This window comes from Geotrypetes seraphini, chromosome 1 (genome assembly GCF_902459505.1).
Source record: "Geotrypetes seraphini chromosome 1, aGeoSer1.1, whole genome shotgun sequence".
In the NCBI taxonomy this organism is placed as follows: domain Eukaryota; kingdom Metazoa; phylum Chordata; class Amphibia; order Gymnophiona; family Dermophiidae; genus Geotrypetes; species Geotrypetes seraphini.
This window is the reverse complement of record NC_047084.1, coordinates 290,378,784-290,397,050: the sequence shown is the minus strand read 5'-3', so window position 1 is coordinate 290,397,050 and position 18,267 is coordinate 290,378,784. Positions and strand designations below refer to the sequence as shown.

The 18,267-nt window shown below is 41.2% G+C and overlaps 1 protein-coding gene across 7 annotated transcripts in view; it reads right to left on the bottom strand.

The window, feature by feature from the left end:
* DYSF (dysferlin) overlaps positions 1–18,267 on the bottom strand; it is a 539,803-nt gene that overhangs the window by 347,799 nt on the left and 173,737 nt on the right. For all 7 annotated transcript variants that reach the window (XR_004540213.1, XM_033953409.1, XM_033953435.1 and 4 more), the window contains exon 16: positions 12,741–12,823. Coding sequence is in view for 6 of the 7 variants with exons in the window: in XM_033953409.1 (XP_033809300.1) it covers positions 12,741–12,823 (83 nt within the window). In the remaining variant the exon portion in view is untranslated. The remainder of the gene's footprint in view (positions 1–12,740; positions 12,824–18,267) is intronic.

Genomic DNA, 18,267 nt, shown 5'->3' with positions numbered 1-18,267 from the left:
TCATTTTGAGAGTGATGCACATTAAGGATTGGGCAGATCACTAGGTCATCACTGACAAGCTGCCAGCGTATGGGATTGAAGTTAACTGTTCTGGAAAAAGGTGCAAAGGAACATTGTATTGTCAAATTGTTGTTATGTTATATTCTTGTTTAATAAAGCTGCGGCCAGAAACAGTTTTCCACATTAAGCTGTGGTTTGACTAGTTATTGGAAGTGGTTGAGTTAAGATTAAGTGAGTGATGGAAGCAGTGTGAGTGCCAATGTTAAGTTGTATATATGCATTCACTCTTTTTGAACACTTCCCATGAATTCACTTAACTAGGCAAGCAGCATGCCCACCTGAATTCAGAACAAAACAGAGGATTAGGTTAAAGCAGTGTACAATTAAATTCAGCAATATATATATATTTTTTTTTTAAATAAAGGAAGCAAGAATCAGGCCTGTCATGCATGTTTGCAAATGTTATATCCAGAGGTTTCTGCTAAAGCATGCAAGTTAAGTAAAATCCTGGGCAATGGAACTCCACAGAGCCATCAGAGATAAAGAAAGCTGCACAATCCTAATCATTTCACAGTACACAGGACCGCTACAAGTTTGATTTGATGTGATTTATTAATTTTATAAAAGTGTTTACTTATTGCTCATGAACCATTAAATACAGTATAGCATAAAAATACAATATAAAAGATTACAAACTCATTAAAAAAGTCTGATATCATATTTAAAAAAAGCAATGCTAAAAAAAATTAATAAAAAAGCCATGTTTTCAAAAAGTGTACAAAAACCCATATAAGAAGGGATAGCACAAATCAAATCAGGAAATAAATTCCAAAGGAAAGGTCAACGTAAAAAACCCACTCTCTTTCTACAGTAGTAGTTGACAGTTTTATCTCCTCAAAAGCTGGAAGCAGAAGAAGACATTTCTGTGATGACTAAAGTGTCTGCTGAAGCACATAATTCTTTAACTTTTTATATATCGAACAAAGTCTTAAAGGCTACACGCACTGCCACTGGGAGCCAATGCAACTGGTGCAACACTGCCTCACTGACAGTCAACAAACTTCAGCTGAATGCTGCCAAAATTGAACTACTATGGATTAGAAAGAAGAACACCAACTTCACCCGCCCAACTCTATCTTGGGACTCTACACTCTTGACAGCAAAAGACCAAGTGCGCAATCTTGGGGTGGTATTGGATAGCCACCTGTTTCTCTCAGCCCACATCTCTCAGGTGGTCTCCACTTCCTTCTACTATCTGCACTAGCTAAAAGGATCAAACCATATATCCCTAACCTAACCTAGCCCAACTCCTCTACGCCTATGTACTCTTCAGATGGATTATTGCAACTCTATCTTCAATGGAATCACTGCCAAAGAACCCAAGCGCCATCAACGAGTGCAAAACTCTTCAATCCGCCTCCTACACGACCTTAACTACCAGGACCCCATCTCCCCAGCCCTCCATGAGGAACACTGGCTGCCGATTAACAAGCGCTGTGTATTCAAAGCCCTCGTAATGGCCTACAAGAAATTCCACCTCACCCCAGCTACATCATATCCAAACTCCCACAGTACACTCCTGATCGCTCACTCCGCTCTGAAACTGAGAAACGTCTGCACATCCCTGCAGGAAGATCCCTCCTAAAGGAAATGGCTCATAAACGCTCATACAGCCACTTCATCCCCTGTCTCTGGCATCAGTTGCCGCCCAGATAAGATCTCAAGTCTCACTGATGATCTTCTGGAAAATGCTGAAGACCCTTCTCTTCACCTGAACAGTGCTAATGATAAGCTTACTCCTTGCTCTCCTCCTCTCTCCCTCCTCTTCCTGCCCCTTCCCGCCTCCGACTCCCTGCCTTCTTGTGCTCCCCCTCCCCTCCTCTTTCTCACTCTCCTGTCTCTTCTAGGAATGCCTTTGTCCTGTAAGTTTTTGTGACTGTCAATTGTAACCCGTTCTGAACCCCTGGGAGAACGGAATGGAAATCGAATAAAATAAATAAATAAATGGGCCTAATTCTATAAATGGTGTCTAGCAGTGGCTAACTCCTAGCGTGTCTATGGGGAGTGGAGGTGGAAATTCTAAGGTGGACCCGATGGTTATAGCTTCTTCAACGTCTCTCTCCTCTCTTCTGAACCCGCTGAAAAAACCTTCAGTGATAGACATGGAAGCAATCTGGGAGGCTATTGAAAGCCTTCACAAGGTATGCTCTCACTTTATTTCTGCTTCACAAACTTCTTCAACTCAAATAACGAATTTAGAGCTACAAATTCAACATCACGACAAAAGAATGGACAAAGTTGAGAAACAGGTCTCAGAGTTAAAAAATTCCTCTAACTTGCATTATAAGGATAAAGCATTGCTAGTTAGGAAGATTGAGAACCTGGAGAATGCAACAGGAATTTAAATTTAAGATTGATTAATTTTCCAGTCTCCAGACTACAACCACCTAAGGAATTATTTCAACAGTTCTTGACTTCTTTCCTAAAGTATCCTGAGACAGTTATGCCTCCATTACAGAAATTGCATTACTTAAATATTCCTAAAGAAAACCAGGACTTGGAACTTCAATCAGCAGAACTTAATATTACAGAAATCCTAGAATCTTCACAATCTGAAATTTCTGCAAGGGCTACACTTCTTGTGACTTTTATCTTTTTACAAGACAAAGAAGCAATTCTTCGTCTATTCTTTAGAGCCGAGAATGTTGAATTTTTTGGTAGTAAAGTAACTATTTTTCCTGATGTCTCTAAGTGGACGCAGTTCTGGCGGAAAAAATTTCTAATGTTATGTCAATCTGTATTGAGTTTGGGAGCTACCTTCCAACTGCGCTTTCCTTGTAAATGCTGTATTAATTATTAAGCTAATAGATATGTTTTTGATGAACCTGATCAATTACAGTTTTTCTTGGAGGGTAAGGCTGCTTCTGTAGCCCCAGAGATGCCTACAGTTATCACTGTCCAGACCGTTTAGTAATATATACAACTGATTTTGTTCTGTATATTGTTATGTTTTCTTTTTTTCCTGAATTCAACTACCCTTGACAGTGCTTGAATCTTTCTCCTTAGTTGTGGACTATTTCCATTATACATACATTTATGGATATTATAAGTAATATTTCCTTATTGGATGTTATTTTTCCTTTTCAAAGGTGTTCTTCTTTGATGTTAAATAAAGATAAATATATAAAATAAAAAAAGAATTGCACCTAGAGGCATCTAATTCAATTTAGAGACCAGTAGGCATCATAATGTTAGGCGCTAGTATATTAAAGTCATGGTTTTCCTGGCTTAATTTACTGGCACCTAACAAAGATGCCTACTGACACCTAAATTGAAACTGTTTGTATTATATAGTAAATTCTGAAAAGCATAAATTACCACCAACTTTAATGCAATCAATTACTTGTATCTCAGTATAGTATCTGTTGGATCTTCAGACCACCACTTGTGTAGCTTAACATCGTGTGGTTTAATTCCTCATCGATCCCAATACCAATGGTGGTGGATCACTGGAACAGACTTCCGGTGCAGGTGATCAAGGCCACCAGCGTGCTCGATTTTAAGAATAAATGGGACATCCATGTGGGATCCCTACGAGGGTCAAGTTAAGGAACTAGGTCACTAGCACTCAGACTCAATGGGGTAGGTCAATAGAGTGGGCAGACTTGATGGGCTGTGGCCCTTTTCTGCCGTCATCTTTCTATGTTTCTATGTTTCTAATGTGACCAATATAACTATTTTTTCTTCTTTTTAATCTTTTTACTTCTTTTTTTTAATATATATATAACATTAAATAATAATAATAATAACTTTATTTTGTATACCGCAATACCACAAACAGTTCAGAGCGGTTCACAACGCAAGAGACTGTACACACACAGCGAAGATACAATGCAAGGGAATATACTATGCAGTTGAGAGCAGCTTACAATGCAGGGACTGTATATATTCAGCATGGGTGTTTATATAGCGAAGATACAATGCATATTTACAATGCAAGAGCCTGTACATATACAGCGGAGATATTTATACAGTGAAAATACAGTGCGGGAGTATGATTTTCAAATTTTTATCTTTTTATCTTCATATATAAATAAATAATTTTCTCAACGCAAGTTCTAGTAACAGTATAATACGTTGTTTCTCCGACCCTGAAGAAGTTTAAGGAAATGCGTCAGTGAGGGGATGACTGAGTAAAAAGCTTAGTAAAGTCTTCACAATTACTTGCCTTGAGAAAATTATTTATTTATATATGAAGATTAAAAAATAAAAATTTGAAAATCATACTACATACCTGTTTAAAGTTATACATACATATATAAAACAAAAGAACAAAAGAAGTAAAAAGATAAAAAGAAAAAAAAATAGTTATATTGGTCACATTGGTATCGGGATCGATGAGGAATTAAACCACACGATGTTAAGCTACACGAGTGGTGGTCTGAAGATCCAAAAGATACTATACTGAGATACAAGTAATTGATTGCATTAAAGTTGGTGGTAATTTATACACCTAAGTCATACCATGTCTATTCTCTGCTTCTAACCATGCCTACTTTTCAGGTAGGCGCGGATAAGCACCATGATGTAAGCTTCTAACCATGCCTACTTTTCAGGTAGGCGCGGATAAGCACCATGATGTAAGCACCTAGCTGAGTTTCACGTGGAACTAATAATTAATCTTTTCTAAAGAAATTTAAATTAACTTTTAAGGGTGTGGTTAATTACCTCATTAATTGAGCCAATTAAGGGAAAGGGAATGGGGACTTATATATCACCTTTTTGTCGCTTTTTCAAAGCTGACATTCAAAGTGGTGGGCACTGGAGGATTAAGGGATTCACTAAGGGCACGGATTGGATCCGATCCGTGAGGGATCCGATCTGATCCACGTCCGGGGGCTGATTTACGAAATCACCCTCATGCAAAAGAGGGCGACTGGAATCACACACCCCAACCGAGCGCCCGGCTTGCTCTATAGCAATCCCGACGCATGCGCAGACCATCTATAGATAATCTGCGCATGCTTAAAAAGCAACCTTTTGGGGGGGTTTTGTTTTTACTCTCCATGCCCGTCAGAGCACTACTTTTTTTGCTTTTTTTTTTCTTTGCAAGCATTTAGGGGCTTGCAGAGAAGCAGGAGATCGGGGCTTACAGAGAAGCAGGATTGGGGCAGAGAGCAGGGCAGTCGGAAAGGACCTGAGCGACTGGTCCTCAGCAGTCACTTATTTTTGATAGGTCAGCCCAGTCGATGTCCCTCTTTTATTTTTAGTGAATCGCTGCCTGCCTGCATTTGAATGCCGTTCCCTCTCATTTGCATGCGCAGATCAGAGGATGATTGGGACAGAGGTTAGTGAATCAGGTCAGAGGGATATTGGGTCTGCGCATGCTCACCGTGCTTGAATCTTTTTTTTTTTTTTTTGAGTCAGGAGGAACTTTACTTTTTTTTTTTTTTTAACTTTGTAAGCCCGTGGTTTTAACCTGCTTTAAACCTGCAGGTTAAAACCATGGGCTTGCGCTTTGGGGAAGGGCAGGAGAGTCGGGGCAGAGAAGCAGGAGATCAGGGCTGGCAGAGAAGCAGGATCGGGGCAGAGAGCAGGGCAGTCGGAAAGGACCTGAGTGACTGGTCCTCAGCAGTCACTTATTTTTGATCTGTCAGCCCAGTCGGTGTCCCTCTTTTATTTTTAGTGAATCGCTGCCTGCCTACATTTGAATGCCGTTCCCCCTCATTTGCATGCGCAGATCGGAGGACGTTCGGGACAGAAGTTAGTGAATCAGGTCGGAGGAAAATCGGGTCGCTAAGGGGTCGGGACTTGATTGGTGGGTTTAGTGAATCTAGCCCTTAGTCAGCTGACAAATGTTTATTGCTCTAGGGCAGTGGTAGTCATTAGTCATCTCATTAGTCAAAAAAGCCAAAGATCAGCAGTACAACGATTAAGATTTCTTTTGAGAGCCAAATCTCTTTTCAAGAACCATGTTTTTAGGAGTTGGTTTAAACTAGCTACTAACATTAAATAAAACCAGATATCATAGTAATAATAATTTTATTTATTGACAAAAAAAATATTTTTCTATCTTTTGTTGTTTCTGCTTTAATCATCTTGTTTTCACTCACTTCTTTTTAGCCAGCATCTGTTCTCTCTCTGTCTTCCATGCAGCATCAGCCCCTTCCATGTCTGCTCTCTCTCTCTCAGCCCCTGCCATCCACTGTCCGCCCTCTCCCCGTTCCTTCTTTCTATGCTCCTTCCATAAACTGTCTATCTTGTGCCCCTTCTCTCCTTTGTACATGATTCATTTCAACTGTGCCACCTCTCCATTTTTCTCTGTCACCACCCCCTCCCCTATGCTCTGGCATCTCTCTCTTCTCCTTTCCTTCCCACTAGAGAGTTGTGCGGGGACAGAAATCCCACCCATCCCCATGAGGAATCCCTCCGTCCCCACCCGTCCCCGCGAGGAATCCCGCCCGTCCCTATAAACTTCAGAAATAGTTATTTCATTTAATTATGCTACTGAATTAAAGGCTCTGGTAGAAACCCATTTACAAATAAGCAAAAAGACTTATTTAATTTGGAAATATTAATTGGGAAGAATACATACTTTGTAAACGGGTTTCTACCAGAACCTCTAATGTTTATAAATTTTTATCAACACAACTAATATACTACTTTATTCTGAAGCAAAAAAAAAAAAAGAAATAGAATTCTTTTCCTACCTTTGTTGCCTGGTTTCTGCTTTCCTCATGTTCTCATTCAATTCCTTCCATCCACTGTCTCTCTTCCTTCTGCGTCTTCCATTTGCTCTGTTACTGTGCCTCTCCCTTTCTCCCCCCTTCCAAATTGGTCTGGCACCCATCTTCTTCCCTCCGCTCCCCCCGTAGTCTGGCATCTCTGTCTTCTTCCCTGCCAGCGTCTTCTCCCCACTCTCTCTTCCCCATTTCCTTTCAGCGTCCTTCTCCCCCTCATCTTCCCCATGTCCTGTCAGTGTCCTTCTCCCCCCTCTGTCTTCCACATGTGCTTTCAGTGTCCTTCTCCCCCCTCTGTCTTCCACATGTGCTTTCAGTGTCCTTCTCCCCCCTCTGTCTTCCCCATGTCCTTTCAGCATCCTTCTCCCTCTCTGACTTCCCCATAGCCTTTCAGCGTCCTTCTCCACCTCCCCCCCCCGTCTTCCCCATGTGCTTTCAGCGTCCTTCTCCCCCCTCTGTCTTCCCCCATGTCCTTTCAGCATCCTATTCCCCTCCCCGTCTTCCCCATGGCCTTTCAGCGTCCTTCTCCCCCCTCAGTTTTACCCATTTCCCCTAAGTGTCTTTTCCTCTCCACTCCACCTTTCCTCCCTTTCTCGCTCCCTGCTTTGTTTAAGCCCTCCCTCCCCTCCGACATCAGCGCTGACGTCGGAAAGACTTCCGTTCGGCTCTGTGCTGCAAGCAGAGCAGGTAGGGAGAAGAAGAGCCGCGCGACTGAGTACATTCAGCCCCGCAGGAACCCCGCGACCCTTGGAGGCGTCCCCACTGGATTCCCGCGACCCTAGGGGGTGTCCCCACGGGATCCCCGTGACCCGAAGGGGGAACCCGCGGGATTCCCATCGTCCCCGTTCAGCTCTCTACTTCCCACCCCACGGTCTGGCATCTGTCTCCTTCCCTTCCCTGATTCCCTGGCATCTCTCTCCTTTCCTTTCTTATGTTCTTATTAACAAAAATCTTATACACGCCTACAGGATGTCCGGTGCGGTACTTGGAGAGACCTCCCAGGAAAGAGACTTGGGAGTACTGGCTGACAAGTCGATAAAGCCGTCCGCGCAATGTGCTGTGGCGGCGAAAAGGGTGAACAGAATGCTAGGAATGATTAATAAGGGGATCACGAACAGATCGGAGAACGTTATCATGCCGCTGTAACGGGCCATGGTACACCCTCACCTGGAATACTGCGTCCCGCACTGGTCGCCGTACATGAAGAAGGACATGGTTCTACCAGGGCCGGATTTAGATGAAAAGAGGCCCTAGGCTATTCCACTTATGAGGCCCTTTTACCTCCCATTTTTAAGTTTGTAAATTACTGACATCTTTCCCTCCCCGATCCTCCTCCCAGGGCGAGAAAAAGAAAGGGAGAAGTTGAGTCGGCGCCTCGTTGCAGCCAGAGCCGGTTCTGATCCCAAAGCGGAACCGAGATAACCGGGGAGCGGCTAAAACCTGAACCGGAGGCAGTATCGGACCGGGGACCGGCGCGCGCCCCCACCTGGGGCTGAGACTGATTCCCCTCCAGAGCCGGGAAAGGGGTTGGGGGGAGAGAGGAGCAGCGGGATCCAATCCGGAGCTGGAGCACGTGTGCAATTCGGATTCCCCACCCCCGGCTGAATTTTGATGAGTCGCTGGCGCAGGTGCCGTGAGGAGTGACACAGAAGCACACCTCACGCCACCAGGACTCATGATATTTCAACAGCACATGCGCGCTCTAGGATTTTATTATTTATGATGATGATATAATCATGAAAATATAAAATAAAGCACGTAATATACATTTTAAAATATGCAAATTAAAACATATGTTAAGAACTTTCTTAGAATTCCGCGAAATAAAGATATTGTCACAAAAAAATTTTTCAATAGTGTATAAACACTTCACTAAAGTATTGAACCTACTGTATTCAAAAGGCGAGAATCAAATGATCGTGTACGCAATCCTAAAATAAGAATCTTTTCTAGTAACATTAACACGTGTTTCATATTATCGAAGTAACACGAATATACCGAACATCGGGATATCAATAGGTCTGTTCGTTTGTCTGTTCCAATCTACACCAATCTGCACTTTATTTATGCAAGAACAAACCAGAGCTTAGTAGCATAAGGCACGTCAATATTTGCCATAGCAATCAGTGAACGTATGAACTATACTTTGGTGCAATCTAGTATATACAAACGAACAGACCCAATGAGCCGAATGCGTTGATCTTAACTAATACATTTTTATGTTTGTTTATTAGTCATATGCGTAGAATTTCTCCTTATTTTCGGTTCAGTGTTTTAGTGTTCACTGCTTTTAGAATAGTGTAATTTTAATTTGAATGTAGGCCCCTCTTGATCTTGAAGCCCTAGGCTGAAGCCTAGTTAGCCTATAGGAAAATCCAGCCCTGGGTACTACTCGAAAGAGTCCAGAGAAGAGCAACTAAAATGGTTAAGGGGCTAGAGGAGTTGATGTACAGTGAGAGATTAGAGAAACTGGGCCTCTTCTCCCTTGAAAAGAGGAGCCTGAGAGGGGACATGATCGAAACATTCAAGATAATGAAGGGAATAGACTGGTTGCTCACTCTCTCCAAGGTAGAGAGAACGAGAGGACACCCTCTAAAATTAAAAAGGGATAGATTCCATACAAATGTAAGGAAGTTCTTCTTCACTCAGAGAATGGTGGAAAGCTGGAAGGCTCTTCCTGAGGCTGTTATAGGGGAAAACACCCTCCAGGGATTCAAGACAAAGTTAAACAACTTCCTGCTAAACCAGAACGTACGCAGGTAGGGCTAGTCTCAGTTAGGGCACTGGTCTTTGACCTAGGGGCCGCCACATGAGCAGACTGCTGGGCAAGATGGATCACTGGTCTGACCCAGCAGCAGCAATTCTTATGTTTTTATGTCAGCTTAACTCGTCTTGTCAAAAGCAGATAAAAATAGACTGGAAATTCAATGCCAGTCACCAGATATGGCCCAGCATTGAATTTCCAGGTTCGCCATTGACCATGGGAGTCAGCCCAGCTAACTCCTGTGATCTGAATATTGGCCCCCTTGTGTTTTGTTCAGACATATTCTAACAAGAGATTGGATTGTTAATATTAATCATTATCAAGTGGCTCTCATACTGTGCAAATAAAACTACTGGAAAGTTGAGGCAAACACACTAAAACATATGGAAAGGGATAACATGAATAAGCTATAGCAGTTGGATATGGGTCAGATAAGTATTCTAATTATTGAAATTAATAATAATATTTATTATTTATTTACTGAAAGAACTTTCTTAAAGAACCATTGTACAGAAGTACAGATTGATGTAATAATGATTGCCTACCACTGTATGATACTATTACCACATCATGGCACACTATTATCATGATATAGGCCCATCACACATAGAGCTGCCAAGTAATCCTGCTCCAGGAGGGAGACCTTTGTCCAGTCCTGGAACAGTTTTGAACTTGCATCTCAAAGCAGACTGTTACTGTACTCGTGGGCCCTGATTCCGTTCTTCTATATCAGTGCTGCTTGACACACAGGCCAGGTGGCACTGGCTCAGGGCAGCAAAAACCCACCTCACTGATTCACCCTTCACAGCCATAAGCATGTGTTCCTTAGCTCTCACAAAAGCTGGATCAGGGCACCACAATGCCTTGAACCAGCTGTGCCCATAATGAATCAGAATGCAAATGTCAGAAATCCAAAGCTGGTCTAAAATCTTCTTCCTGGAACTTATTAACTTAGCATCTATTCATCACTGTAAGATATCAGTCCTAAGTGAGCTTTTTCTATGTTTTAAGTGTACCGTAGAGAAACACTGCTAAGTACTGGACAGAGCAAAGCAGGAGTTGGAAGGAACAGCACCCACAAGCTAAATTTTGCTGGACTTATAAAGAGTAAAGCTGAGGAAGACAAAAAATTTAGGATGTAGGTTGCCCTATCCACAAAATCTTTGAAAAGACCATTGAAACACGGACCGCGTTGGGTTCTCTTCATTTGATTTAAGTTTATCGTACTTAAGATTGTGGATTGCCTCAAGTTTTAATAAAGCATGCATCAGTGACATCGGATTCTATAGTCTCTTTTGTTTTGGAATCTCACTCTTCTGTGGATTCAAGGGGTCAATTTTTTTGTTTGTACTTGTTAATGTAGCATCTATTCATTACTGTATGATATCAATCCTAAGTGTGCTTTTTCTCTGTTTTAACTGTGCCGTGGAGAAACACTGCTAACTAGTGGCGGTATAGCCTAATGGTTTGGGCACTGGCCTGGGAACTTGAGGGAGGCAGATTCAGTTCCTGCTGCAGCTCCCTTTAAAGCTGGGCAATGCAACATCACCATCCAATGCAACATGAGAGTCATGATTGCAACCACGGAGAGCTAGTTGGACCCATCCCATACTCTTCTCTCCTAACCCAGCATCTACAGTCTCTCCTACAATCACTGTGGTAAACACAGCTGATATCATCTCATAACCACATAATGGTCATAATGAAGCAGAGAGCGGTGTATAAAACATTTAAATGTACAGCACTCCCCCGAAATTTGCGGGGGTTCCGTTCCAGGAACCCCCGCAAATTTTGAAAAATCACAAATGTGATTTTGCGCCTGCCAAAAGGCAGGAGAGCAGGGAAGTGTTCTTACCTAAATCAGGAATCTATTACTGAAGCCGGCGGGTGCAGAAAATCAATTCACAATATGCTCTGACTGCCTCTTCCTATTACGCAGCTCCTGATTGGTGTAGCCTGACTTTAGTACAGGAAGAGGTAGGCAGAGCATACTGTGAATTAGCGAGTCTGTGATTCGCGAACCGCGAATTCGCGGGGGAACACTACAATATATATTTTATTATATTTTAATCTTGCTACTATTTGGAATTCTGTCAAATACTTGTGACCTGGATTAGCCACTGTTGAAAACAGGATATTGGGTTAGATGGACCATCAGTATCACCCAGAATGGCTATTCTTACGTTATGTTAGTAAACACTGCAAATTCCAGTGATTGATGTTTTAGAGTACAACATCATCAATACCGTCATTATCTTAAATTTCTAATTATTGTGTACTCCTATTGGGCCTTTCCTATTTCTACTCCTTTCCTACATATAGGACTTTCTCCATGGGAAAAAAGCCATTTATCCAAAGATAATCTCTTAAAATATCAACAAAGGGCACTTTAAATCTGAAAGATAAAGGGTCACAAAGATCACTTATTCAGCGCTGGTTGATCAGGGTTACCTGAAGATGATAAAAGGCACTATTTGTCATTCCATTAATACCAGTTGCATCCAGGGGCATAGCAAGGGTAGGAGATGTCCAGGGCTGCTCCCCTCCCTCTTCTTTGCCCCCCCCCCCCAATTGTGCGCATGCCCTTTTGCTTCCACCATACCTCTTTAACCTCATTAGCGCAAGCAGCATCTCCAACCTGCTGCCCATGCCGGCTTCAGCTCTCCCTCTGTTGTCACTTCCTGGTCCAGTGACTTCAGAGTTAAAGAGGTATGGGGGAAAAATACAGAACAAAAAAAAAATGGAAAATCACTGGACTAATTGTATACCCCTTGATGGATACTGCCCCAACATTATTGGTTGAGCTGAGAACTTTTCAGTGGCCCCTCGTAAATTATCTCTAATATTTAGGCCTAACCACTTATACCAGCTATATCTCTATGTTGTCTAATTTCCTTTACAGAATAGTCACCGCACTGTGCTAGAATTACACTCTACGCATTAAACCACAATATTAATTATTAATTAACTGTGTACTATCAGCATGCGCTAATTCCTATGCTAGCTGCCAAATGCACTTTAATAAAAGGCTCCCTTCATATTTGATTATTCTTCAATTTAAAAATGCAGTGAAAAAATCACCAGTTAATACACAATGGGATGCAAAACCACAAGGAAAGCCACCATTTTAGTACATTGTTAATTCTTCACCAGCATCACCACCACAACCACCATCAATGATATGATACATTTAGCTTCATGCTTTATGCAGAGGGTATGACCCAACACTAACTTACCTTCAAGTTCCCCTCCAGGTGCTGAGATTTTAGACATGCACACGTAGGCAGTGCTAATAATATCATTGTGACTTAGACGATCCCTAAAGTAAAATGTACAAGAAAAATGATATAACTTGGTGTTAAGGCAACCCAGTTAAAAAACAAAGCCGGAGGCCCTATATATGCTGGCATATGTGACCTAGTAATACAGTAAAAAGGAAAGGCTTATGATCATGTTAAATCGATATCCAAAGACAGAAAGATACTTAGAAAACTTGGATGGTAGCCACCATTGTCAAGAGTCAAGAGAATGTTTTTCTGAACTACTTTTTATGCTGCTTTACTCTTTTCATTGTTGTGTCTCTTTTTTTTAAATATATTTTATTAAAGTTTAAGGTAAAAAGTACGAGTATATATTGAAACACTAATGAGCTTCCATCATAAATATACAACAACTTGTATACCACAATAAATACAATGAATTATCTGAACCAGACAAAGATCTACAGTTTTGAGGTTCTGGGGTCCCTTCTCTCTCTTTTGATCTTTTGTCTTGCCTATACATGGAATAGGGAATTTTGGTGACTTTGCTTTATGTTCTATTATTTTAGCTTTTGACCCTCATAAGAAAATACATCAATGACCAAGTACTATCAATGCAAGAATAGCACAGGTAAAGCAAGTATAATTTCTCTATTATTATTTAAACTAGTCATTAAGCCCGTTACATTAACGGGTGCTAGAATAGATGTGTGTGTCTTTCTTTCTTTCTGTCTCTCTCTTTCCTCGGCTGTCCAATACCACCCCTTGCCTGCTCCCCCTGTCCAGCAGTAGCCCTTCTCCCTTCCTTTTACCTCCCCCGTGTCCCACAGCACCCCTTCCCTTATCCCCCTGTCCAGCAGTAGCCCTTCTCCCTTCATTTAACCTCCCCCCTGTCCAGCAGCACCCCTTCACTGCTTCCCCTGTCCAGCAGCAGCCCTTCTCCCTTCATTTAACCTCCCCCTGTCCAGCAGCACCTCTTCCCTGCTCCCCCTGTCCATCAATACCTGTCCAGCAGCACCCTTTCACTGCTCCCCCTGTCCATCACCAGGCCTTCTCCCTTACTTTTACCTTCCCCCTGTCCAGCAGCACCCCTTCCCTGCTCCCCCTGTCTAGTAGTATCCCTTCTCTTTTCCCTGTTCTCCCTGTACAGCATCCGCTAGCCCAGGCAGCCTCAGGGCTTTTGCTAGGCCGGTCCACCTCGCATTATCAAAGTGGGCCGGCCTAGCAAATGCCCCGTGGCTGCAAGATGAAACCACAGCTGCTGCATTTGCTGGTCCGGGGGTGAGAAGAGGTGTCCCAGCAGCAGCAGCAGCACAGGAAGTCAGCTGGCATTGGAGATCGGGGCAGAAGACAGGCAGTGCGCATGTATGGCATGGAAGCACACATCATGGCAGCAGGGATCAAGGCATCATAAGTGCGCATGTGCGCTTAGGGTTTTATTAAGGAGTATTGTACTGAGCTGGGAAGTATCTAATTCATTTTTTTAATTTATATTTTAAAAGATGCACATCATTTTGTAATGTTCTCTCAGCTTATTGTCTTGTCAGTAATCACTATTCAGCTCCTCTGCCTTTGCAAGCCCCTTTCACAGGCTGCCAACTTTAAAAGGACAGAGGATAATATTTAGCTGTGTTCTGCAAATCTAAAAACATAAAATATATATACAGTATTTAGGAGTTTTCCTCACTAATATTGGGTATTGTTATTGATTCATCTTTTACATTTAAAGATCAGCTAAATTATCTTGTTAAAAAGTGTTTCTTTAGCCTCTGTATCCTGAGAAGAGTGAGAGCGCTCTTACATCAGCAACACTTCTCTGAATTGGTTCAGTCAATTATTTTGTCAAGGTTGGATTATTGCAACTCATTCCTGGGTCATTCAAAGGTCAGTCTGCAGAGACTTCAATTGAAACAGAGCACCGCTGCCAAGCTCATTTTTGGTAAGAATAAATTTGATCACGTAACTCCATTGCTCAAGGAATTACATTGGCTTCCAGTGTATCTTAGAATTCAATTTAAGTGCATTTGTATTGCATTTAAAATTCTCTTTCACATTTTTATTACTTTGGTTCCTTTAGATTGGAATGTACACAGATCTCATCTCGCTAGGACTTTCAAGAGATTCAGCCACTCTTTCATTTTCAGACTAACTGAGCTCTGAAATGAGTTATCACCTTCACTTAGAAGTCTTGGCCCCTTCATTTTATTTCGGAAAGCTCTGAAAACTTTCTTGTTTACTAAACATTTTGGAAACTAAGAAATTCTAGATTACGGTACATTCTTCTTCCATATTTATGTACTATTCTTACATTATTGTAACACGAGTCGAGCACCTTTTATTTTATTTTTACTTTTACTAAGCTGCAGTAGAAAATGGACTTAGTGCGTCCTTATGTGGTCTTCCCCACGCAGTAAGGCCCAGATTCTCTAAACAGCGCTGATATCGGCAGCCGCCTAAAGAGTGGCCACCAGTCACATCTCAATCACATGACACCGCTATTTAGAGAATCACACCTCCAGGAAAAACAGGCGCCAGAAAGGTAGGCCAGGGTTTTCAAGGTCTACATTTATGGTGCCTGTCTTTGCCATGAATCATACCTACGTAGGTGCTTTATGACACTTAATACCACTTTCGGCGTTAGCCACGCTTATAGGCACCAGTGGGCGCCTCAGGAGGCACAATTCTGGCACCTTTTGTTTAAGTGCCAGTAGGTGCTTTAAATTTAATATTAATTGCCATTTCTGAATTAATTTAGGTGCTGTTTATAGAATTTCTCTATATGGCTATTTTTACTGCAGCAGCAAAATGGCTGATTTTCCCTTTTCCCCACTAGCATGTGGCCATTTAAAAAAAAAAAAAAAAAAAAAATTACCACAGAAGCATGTACCAACACCTATTTTGCAGGTGCTAATGGCTCACTTAGGGACCCTTCTACTAAGCAGCACTATAAAGTGACCTCCGGTACCCCGATAAGGGTCTTTTCTGTGCACTGAGGCCACTTTTAGCAGTGCCAGTAAAAGGCAGTCTTTTCTATTTTTACAATAATGGCCACACCCTAATTTCCATGTGAGCTCTTGCTGCCACCCACTTTGTAGGCAGCAAGGGGCAAATTCTGTAAAGGATGACTAAATGTTAGGCGTTGTTTAGATTTCCAGCAGCACAATGCTGAGCGTGATTCTATTAAGCATAGACGCACAATAGAAAATTGTACTCAGCAGCGCTTAGCAAATTTAAGTGCGCCTATATAGTTAGGTGTGCTTTATAGAATCGCCTGCATAGAAGTCTTCATGTCTATAACATTATCACGTTTTAGCATTATGATGTCATTAGAACAGCAATTTTATGCTGGTTTTTTACATTAAAATTGTATGCAGTAAATCGGCATGCAGAAGGCAGCCCAATTTTTACAGATGCACCACTATTATAGTTTATTTATTTATCTTTTAATTATTTATAATAATTGCCTACTTTATCATATTTCCCTTCTGTCCTGGTGGGCTCAAGGGGATTAAGTGACTTGCTAAGAGGCACAAGGAGCAGTGAAGTGTTTGAACCAACAACCTCAGGGTATTGCGGCTGTATCTCTAACCACGGAACCATACACACTCAGATATTAAACCACATGTCAATTCAAAAGCCAAGCTTATATCCTCTTGATTCATAAGCAGTCATTTCTCTAGGATAAGTATCAAACATGTACCTTTAATACTTGTCCAATTCCTCTTTTGGCCTCTGTGTTCCTCAATCAAAGCACATGAAATATATATATATATATATGTATATATATATATATATATATATATATAGCATACTAACCCTACTATTTTGTGGTGTAAAGATGACTCCTCTTTGATAATAATGGAAAATAAAGTTTAATAATGCATTACTCAAGCAAAGCACACGATAAAATGTATTGCATACTAAACCTCATTCCCAAAGTTTAAGAAAATAAGAAGAGAAATCCTACTCACAATGACTGGCTCAGAGCAAATAGACATGTTTGATGCATAATCTTACTAAAACACCTAATATTAACACGCTTTGTTTAAGAACAGTCAAAATTCCCTTCACAAAGACAACCGATCTCCAGTGTCTGCAGTCAGACCTCAGAGCTAGTCATAAGGAAAGACCCATATGCAGACTATCATTGATCGTATTTATCTCAAGGGAACTGTTATAGTAAACAATTTTAACTGTTTCCCTATTCAGGTTTATTATTCATCGTCCATTGATATTTAATACAATGGACAATGGACGATGAATAATAAACCTGAATAGGGCAACAGTTAAAATTGTTTACTATAACAGTCCCCTTGAGATAAATACAATCAATGATAGTCTGCATATGGGTCTTTCCTTATGACTATCTCTGAGGTCTGACTGCTGACACTGGAGATCGGTAGTCTTTGTGAAGGGAATTTTGACTGTTACCACTCTTAAACAAAGCATGTTTATATTAGGTGTTTTAGTATGGTTCACATAGTATTTGAAGGGCTTTTGTGACGCATAATCTTGACATCATCAGTATGCACCTAGATGGCAGATTGTCACTAAAAGAACTAGGAATATGTGCTTTGGTACCTGACCATACTAGGGATTTGAACCCATGATTTGTGGAAGATGAAAGCAGTGCCTTTAACCACTGAGCCACATGCATTTTTTTATAGGCAGGGGTTCCTGCCATGTGAGATGATACCTTAGGAGATCATAGCCATCTCAGGGTACAAATAGGTTCTTGTTTGGACCCCGGAAAGGGCAGAGTGCAAATGTAAATAGCAAAGTCCACAACCCATACTCTCTTATGAGACCAAAAAGAAGCTGTTAAGGTACTGGGGGGGGGGGAGTTGTGTGTATTTGAACCCATGACCTGTGGAAGATGGAAGAATATAAGAATTGCCACTGCTGGGTCAGACCAGTGGTCTATCGTCCTTCCTGAGCCACAGGAACTTACTTTTAGACAGGGGTTCTTAGTTACATTTTGCCATCTAGGTGCATATTGATGATGTTACAATGGTGTTAAGATTGTGTATCAGACATGTTTACTTGCTCTGAGCCACAGCCATTGTAAGTAGGGTTTCTCTTCTTATTTTCTTAAACTTTGGGAATGAGGTTTAGTATGCAATACATTTTATCATGTGCTTTGCTTGAGTAATGCATTATTAAACATCTTTTTTGATTATTATCAAAGAGGAGTCCTCTTTACACCAAAAAATAGAAGGTTTAGTTTGCAAAATTTTTTTTTATGTGCTTTGCCTAAATAATGTATTAGCTTTAGATTCAGATAGAGAGTGGTTGTTAAAGTTGTTCTTTAAATATAAAGATGTTTTGTTTCTGAATCAGAAAATAAGAATGTACCCAGATGTCTCCAGGCAAACACAAAAATTAAGAAAACAATTTCTACTCTTGAGACCCCAGGTATTAAAAATGGGTGCTACATTTGTACTAAGATTCCCATGCAAGTGTTTTATAAATTACAAGGGAGCTAGATATATATTTTTTGATT